Source organism: Melopsittacus undulatus, chromosome 5 (assembly GCF_012275295.1).
Source record: "Melopsittacus undulatus isolate bMelUnd1 chromosome 5, bMelUnd1.mat.Z, whole genome shotgun sequence".
In the NCBI taxonomy this organism is placed as follows: Eukaryota; Metazoa; Chordata; class Aves; order Psittaciformes; family Psittaculidae; genus Melopsittacus; species Melopsittacus undulatus.
In genome coordinates this window covers 42,543,315-42,551,397 of record NC_047531.1, presented here as the reverse complement: position 1 = coordinate 42,551,397, position 8,083 = coordinate 42,543,315, and the positions used below count along the sequence as shown (strand labels likewise).

Genomic DNA, 8,083 nt, shown 5'->3' with positions numbered 1-8,083 from the left:
GTCCACAGAGCATGGTCTTTCATGCTGTCCCTGCCTTCACTTGGTCAGTTTTTGCATTTGTTTTGTGTTAAATTAAATAAGCCACTACTCATCTGAAACATGAGGCAGCAGGAGAGGTGCCAACCTCTCAGAGACTTCTCTCTTGACATCATGACTTCAATTCATCCTGTGTTCCCCTGGTAGGGGAATTTCCAGAGGAAAAATGGAAGAGTGCACAGCACTGTGCAGAAAGGCCAACAAACTGTGAACCAAGCTTTGCAAGAAAAAAATGGGCTCCTATTGCAGTTGAGTGGTGCAGAGAATTTGAGTTACTAAATAAAGTAGCACCCAGTCTGTTTCTCACTTTCTAAATTTTTCTCTCCAAGTTACAAAAATGTGGAACAGATAAAGCAATTTTGGGTGGTCTACTGTTGTTACGGTGTGCATTCTCCCCTAAAAATTATAGTGATGTTTCCCTTCTTACTCATAGATGCCAGAATCATGGAAAGATTTAATTTTATAGCTCCTAACACTGAATAATCAAAAAGGCACAGAGCTGAAGTTAATCTACCTCTGAGATGAATTGAAGGTGTTTGTTTCATTTTTGAATGTGAAAAGTTCAAACGAGATGAAAGTCATGGGAAGGTTAAATGGAAAAGAGGGGAACTACCACGCTGTACATATGCTGTGACTCATGTCATCCCTACATGTCTTTAGAACTGAGGCTAAGACATGATGGGTGGGAAGGGAGTTCTTTCTCTGAGGAAGGAAAAGGAGAAGTCACTTGCAACATTTGAATACTAGTATCTTGCCTTAAGCCATGTAAAGTGTGAGTCATCCTTCTATCTCCACCCTCCTTTTGCTTTTCCTTCTTCTTCTCCTTCACAAATCATTCAGTCTGTCTTTTAAGAGGATCATTACTGAACCCCGAATGAATTTCCAGACAATGCCTATGAATACAGAGGAAGAGGGTGGATACTCTAATTTATATCACCTGCCACAGCATCCAGCCAGACACTACATGTCCCTGAACATCAACAAAGGTACAACTGATGCTTGCTCTTTGAACTTTCTGCACTATGACAATAGCAGTAGGAACAGTTTCTTTTGTCTAGGTCAGTAATACACTTGCGTGTTCAATGTTATAGATTTTATGCATTATTTGGCATGGTTTTGTCTGACAAACCCTAGCATGCATGAATGTGAAAATGCAGAATGGAACTACTGCCATTACTTGCCTTGAATTTCTGTAGGAAAAGACAGGTGGCTGCAGGATCAAACTCTAGAATGTAGACATAAGCTTTTATGTGGTTAGTTTTATTTATTGTTTATTTATTGTTACAGGAAATGGCTGTAGAGACAGGGCAATATGACTTTAATAGAAAAAAAGCACCCTTTACTTTTTGACCTCTGAACCTTAATATGACAGAAAATGCGCAAGGCTGGAAGGCATAAGGCAGCATCAGGCTTGTCATGTCATTTTCCTTCTTCAAGTCCCACAGATCCAGTTGGGTTAAATCATAGAATCACAGAACAGTGAGGGTTGGAAATGACTTTAAGATCATCTAGTTCTAATTCCTTGGCATGGGCAGGGACACCTCACACTAGGCCATGTACTTTAAGAGGGCATCCAGTCTTGAGTTGAATATTTCTTTAGCTAAAGGTTCATCATACCTCATTGCCATGGTTGTTTGGTGATGGTAATTCTCAGGAACTTTTGAGCCCAGAGAAACCTCAGTGGATATTTTGTACTCCAGAATTTTTCTGAACTGGGCTTCATCCTAGCGCTGGCATGCGGAGTGAGCACTGTGTGCCCTCAGAGCAGGAAGGATTTCTGCAAAGTGTAAGATGTTAAAGATGGTGTGCAAATTGTCCTTACTCTGTTCTGACAAAGCACAGTTACATAGTACTACCAAAGGAAAACAGCAACATCACCTACTTCTAAGGCAAAGGATAACTAAGGTGTTTCACAGTTTCATCATTTGTCAAAGACAAGAAATCCCCTACCTCTCCCATTTAAACCATGTCCAGTGTCTTCTTTCAAGGAGACATCTTTAACAGAGGCACCACATTTTCTGAGCTTGCATTTGGGTTGATCCTTAAAATATACAGCCTGGAAGGGGAACTCTTTCAAGAGTCACCATATGGCTTTTCATGGAGGGGTGGAGGGTTGGGAGTGCTGCTGAAATGGGTACCTGCTCTTGGATAAATTGTTGGTTTCTCCCAGGGCACTCTCTTCCCTTTGCTGTATGGTGGCCAGCTATCTTTACTTTGTTTGTGCTGTGCCTGGCCCTCACCACAGGAATGTTAATCCTAGGTAAGTGCTCAAATATACTGTGTTCTTTTATCCATGTGTCCATTTTTCATGAAAATTGACTGCTACATCAGGACATCATGTTAACACCTTCAACTGAAAGAAGAAAAGTGGCTGCCTGTTACAAGGACAGTCATAGCTCATTCTCCCCACATATACAGTCCTTTCCTCTCCCCCTAGTTGCCTATGATGAACACTCTGAAGCTGGGTGCACATAAGGTTCTGAAGGAAGCAATATTTTTAAATCTGGACCTATGCCAAGAGCAAGGATATAGAAGCCAAGATGATATAACTTGGAAGAAGTGGGAGAAATGGATTCTATTCTCATCCATCTATTACTCATTTATTTGCTAATTCAAATTCAGTTATAAAATTCTAATGTTGACTTTCATAAATCAGTCTGTAGTTCCCCTTCACCTCTTCTCTTGTTGTTCAAGTCTCCCTATTCTACTGCAAGAGCAGTTCTTATCTCATTCCTTTGATGAACCTTTCATGTTTGAGGACTACTTAAATTAATTCACACTAGTACATCACAAACAGGCACACTTTTAGCATTCAAATTCATGAGGAAATCTCAGTTTTTCTGTCTGTTTCACTAAGTCATCACAGAAAGACACTCATATTTATATTTGCTTTTATAACATGTGACATGACTGTACCTATGCTTTCTACCATGGAGCCTGGAGACAGTACTTCTGAGGCATTGCTACTGGAAGCCAGTGTCAAATACTGTTGAAGAAGTTATATGAAAAAATTGTCCCCACTTTCTTCAGAAGTTTTACAAGCCTTTAATAGTAAGAGCTTTTTCAACCTGAAGAATGTTTAGAATTCTAGTTTCTTCAAAGTCTTATAAAACTTCCTTTCAGATCACATCATCAGTTCAAGATGGTTCTTCCTAATGTATTTTTTGCATTATTTTAGTCCTTTATTAGATGACCAAGTGATCTGCAATGGCACTGTGATTAAACTGCAGTTAAAATTTGGAAATGTCTGTATCCATCATTTTCGCATCTGCTAATCTCACAGTATGTGACGCTGTAGCATCAGACTTGCATGTGAGCTGTTGCAGAAAGTGAATTTGTAATATATGATGAAGCATGTATCATGCAGTAGCAATGTCACACCTTTTTCGTCTCATGAAGAATATCTTTATGAACTCCAGGTCTCAGAGGTTCTAAGGCACCTGAGGGACATAATGAAAACTTGCAAGGACTAAAAGAGAAATTGTGCTTGATGAGTGATGCCAACAGTAAGAACAACAGTAAGTAGAACTACTGCTCACACAGCCTGACATCTAGGCATTAGGCCTTATATCAGATTAAACAAGGATGTTATATGCTGTATCAGATTATCTAATGAGTTTAAAAAAAGAATGTGACCCCTAAAGTGCCATATACATTTCAGTTCTGCATACCTTTAATTTTTCAGGCCTATGGGTGTAGACTTCTCCACTCTGCTTTTGACTATTTATAAGTAAGAAATGGTTTCTTTCTGTTCTAGGACCTGCATGTACTCTCTGCCCTGCAAACTGGAAATGGGTTGGAGGTGACACCTGCTTCTACTTTTCAGAAAAGAAGGCCACATGGCAGGAAAGTGAAGACTTTTGCTTCTCCTGGAATGCCACCCTTCTTATGCTGAAAACGAAAAGCAAGTTGGTATGGTTCCAATCACACTGGCATTTCTTTGCATTGATATCAACTACTCCAAACTCCTTGCCAGTCAGCAAGTATCTCTTGATGTTGCATAGTAATAGAGATACTGTTAGCAAGGTCTGAGGCAATGCAGACTGAAGAATGTTTAACCACAAATGTGTAATGATGAGGTAGCTAGCAACACAGGATATTAGTCAGCCAAACAGTGAACATGAGCATCGTGGATCCTGTGACAGTTATAAGGAGTATGTTTTTCATTCAGGAAATCTCTTTGAATACTCTGAGAGATAGGGCCCTAAAAAGAATTTCTGCCCTGATCTTACATTTAGTAGAGATGTCAGACACAAAATATTCCTGTTTGCATGACAAATAGAGATATTTTCTCCTGGAAAGAATTATGAGGGCCTGATGAGTTGTTCAGAAAGTCATTGTCAAATTACCTTCTTTGATTCTTTCTTGATCACTTCCTCTCTTAACAGTAGTTGTTTAGGTACAACAAAGAAAACTACCTACATGCTTCTTGGTGATAAAGGTTTTGCATTTTTTATAGATTAACATATCTCAAATATTACTGAAACAGTCTTACTGGATTGGATTATCATATGGAGTTGATGGCTGGTCTTGGGAAGATGGTACGAAACTTCCTACAAAGAGAATGGACTGGTAAGTTTTCTGAACTTAAACAGCTGGTGGTTTTTCATCTTTTCTTGAACAATATCCTCCCTGTGCACTGAAGGGGGAAGAAACCAAAATCCCACTAATGGCAAAGCTTCAAGGCAGAGAACAGATGCAGATGTATTTGGAGTTAAAATACTCATTCTGGTGTGGAGTCCCTGTGCTGATTTTGGCTGGAATAGAGTCAATTTTCTTCATAGTAGCTAATAGGAAGCTGTGGTTTTGATTTGTGCTGGAAACAGTGTTGATAGTACAGGGATATTTAGTTATTGCTGAGCAGTGCTTGCACAGAGTCAAGGCCTTTTCTGCTTCTCAGCTAACCTACCAGTGAATGGGCTGGGGGTGCCCAAGAAGCTGGGAGGGGACACAGCAGGGACAGTTAACCCCAGTTGATGTCATGCTCAGCATATAAAGCTGGGGGAAGAAGAAGGAGTTATGGCATTTGTTTTGCTTTCTTATGTGTATGGCTTTTTCTTTACTTATTTAACAGCCTTCATCTCAACCCCTAAGTTTCCTCAGTTTTACTTTTCAGATAGTCTCCCCCATCCCACTGTGGGATGGGGGAGAGAGCAAGCTACTCTGTAGTACTTGGTTGCTGGCTGGGGTTAAATCATGATACCCCCTGAAACAATGAGACTCAAAAATCTAGAACTGTGAACAGAGCAAGGAGTCAAAACCACTGCAGTCACTGGCTGCTCTCACTGCTTAAACCCACTCATTTTATGAAATATCTCACAACTCTATAGGAGGCAACCCACACTTCCTTCAAGACAGCCTACCTCCTGCAAAGCCTGCCTACACCTTCCTCTTCTGCTCAGCCACCAACATTTTGAAACCTTTATTACACACAAAAGAAGTCAACATTAAGTGGAGCAAACCTGGTTTTACTTTGTTTTATAAAATCTCAGTGCATTTCACCTTTAATAACCATGGGGGAAAAAAATTAATTCCCATTATGCTCTGTGTGAAATGATCACTGTAAACAGTAATGCAAGAGTCCTCTTCAAGATCTGGAGAACCTTTTTCAAGTGAAGATTCTCCAGTGTTTCTTTGAAAATACATGCTCATTTTTTTTGCAAACTCTTACATTTCCCAAAGCTAGTAAACATCAGGCAGAAAGATCTGACTTATATTTGGGCAGACCACTGCCTTTCAGTCTCCAGACCCAAATTATCACTACACGAAGCAATAGCTGGACAGGCAGCTATTATGAGGAACTAGTACTATTTTCTGGTTTGATGATATGATGATATATACATAGGCTTTCTTTTTTACATCTTATAGCTGAAGGCAGGTGAGAGAACGAGAATAGAATCATAGTATTGTTAGGACATTAAGATCATCTAGCTCCAACCCTCTGCCATGGGCAGGAATGCCTCACACTAGACCATGTCACCCAAAGCTCTGTCCAACCTGGCCTTGAACACTGCCACAGATCCTTCAGACTTGAATTTTATGAGCTGTTATGATCTTCAATATTGTATATAAACTTTTATAAATCTTAAAATGACTAAGTAACTTTTGCAATAGCATACAATTGTCCAAAATGGCTTTATAGGTTTTTTAAGCATGTGTACATGGGAATTTTTAACAAGATGGTCTGTTGTTTTGTTTGTTTGTTTGTTTGTTTTCTAGGATTGACTTGTCCTTTAAGCAAAACTGTGCATACCTATTTTATCATAGGTCAACAGTTTATAGTGAGAATTGTTATGAGAAACATCCCTGGATTTGTGAGAAAGCAGCAGTTCAGCTGATCTAAAAGGATTATCAGCAGAAAAAGAATTGGAAGAGGATGAAGACTTTGATGTTCAGATTTTCAAAGAAGGGGTATAAAATAACGTTTCCTGCAAATTCAGAGCAGAGTCCATCCTTTCTTCCTAGTGTATTCACACAAAAAATGGAAATGATACAGAAAGCCTTTGAAGATAAAAGGAACCAGTATTAACAAATATCTATGAATCAGAGACAATATATTAGTCTTAGTGTTCTAGTTCAGAAACCTCTACTTAAGCAATGCTGACAATCTTGAGCATTAATTACAGCCAAAGAAATCAGAAGTGTAAAGGCCTTTGTGACCACTTCTTCTCACTCTGATGGAATTTCATGTGTATCAATCTACGCTGACCTCTTATAATTCTTAACTATTTCAGCCCTCTCTTCAGCACACTCACTTTCAGCTATTCTGTATTATTTTAAAACTCCAAGGCAGTCTCCTCTCTTTTACTACTCAAAAATATATGTCTCCCTTGTTCATTATTTGGCAGTGAAACATTACTTGGCACCCTTGTCCTCTTCTTGACTGGGTATAATATCTGAATTTTAGGTATGCTCAAATTTTACTTCCAGACAATGTTGGGTTTGCTTTACATGTGATACTATGATCTTCTAAGAATGCCTGTAAGTCAGTGTTACATGAGTTTTATAAACATTATGTTATTATCATAATCCCCATTGCACTCATGCAGGGAGAAGGATTCTTGAAAGAATGGCATCTGATGGCTATTAGCCTTTAGCTAACATAGAATATGTTAACCCTACCTAATGTATCTAATTGTATGAAAGGATGGATATGTGCCATCATGGCTACACACTCAATGCATGTGACATGAATAGTGGCATTGATAACTGGAATGTTGTGATGGTATTCAGAAAAATATTAATTGCTGAATTTGGAATGGAATTTTCCAATTGTCCTGGGCTCAGCTGTAGCAGTCATATTTCTCCTTCTTAGTAGCTGGTACAGTGTTGTGTTTTCGCCTTTAGCCTGAGAATAATGTTGATAACACACCAATGTTTTTAGTTGTTGCTAAGTAATGCCTACAACTTAAACCACTGGTGTGTTATCAGGTATCCTGAACCCAGGACACGATTGTAATGGCAACCACATATTTTTGGTGTTGTATATTAATTGTCTTTCGGAATGGATGATTTTCTAAATATAAGTAACTGTGTCTGGTGTATCTTCTTCAGGATGCTGAGGAGAGGGAGGCGGGTAAAAAACAAGCTCACAATCCTGGACTTCAGGAAAGCAGAGTTTGGCCTCTTCAGAGATCTGAGTTTTCTGACTCAAAAGAGTCCCATGGGATAAGGTTCCGGAGAGAACAGAACCCCAAGAAAGTTAGTTAATATTCAAGGATTACCTCCTCCAAACTCAGGAGCCAATCCCAAGAGTAGGAAGTCAGGCAGGAATACAAGGAGACGTACATGGACGGACAAGATTATCCTGGCAAAACTAAAAAACAAATAGGAAGCATACAGAGGGTGAAAGCAGGGGCAGGTAACCTGGAAGGAACACAGAAACAATGTCTGAGCATGCAGGGATAAGGTTAGGAAAGCCAAAGCCCAAAAGGAATTTAATCTGGTGAGGGGGCATCAAAGGCAAAAAGGATAGCTTCTACAAGCACATAGGTGGCAAAGAAAGATTAGGGAAAATGTAGGCCCTCTGCTGAATGAGACCATCATT

At 39.4% G+C, this 8,083-nt stretch overlaps 1 protein-coding gene across 1 annotated transcript; it reads left to right on the top strand.

Moving 5' to 3' along the window:
* Nucleotides 1-897: 897 nt before the first annotated feature.
* Nucleotides 898-7,571, top strand: LOC101869710 (C-type lectin domain family 1 member B-like). The gene is made up of 6 exons (XM_005150253.2): nt 898-1,022; nt 2,207-2,296; nt 3,456-3,554; nt 3,794-3,948; nt 4,496-4,608; nt 6,256-7,571. The coding sequence occupies exons 1-6, from the start codon at nt 911-913 to the stop codon at nt 6,377-6,379; spliced, it is 693 nt and encodes a 230-aa protein (XP_005150310.1). The 5' UTR covers nt 898-910; the 3' UTR covers nt 6,380-7,571.
* The last annotated feature ends 512 nt before the right edge of the window (nt 7,572-8,083 follow it).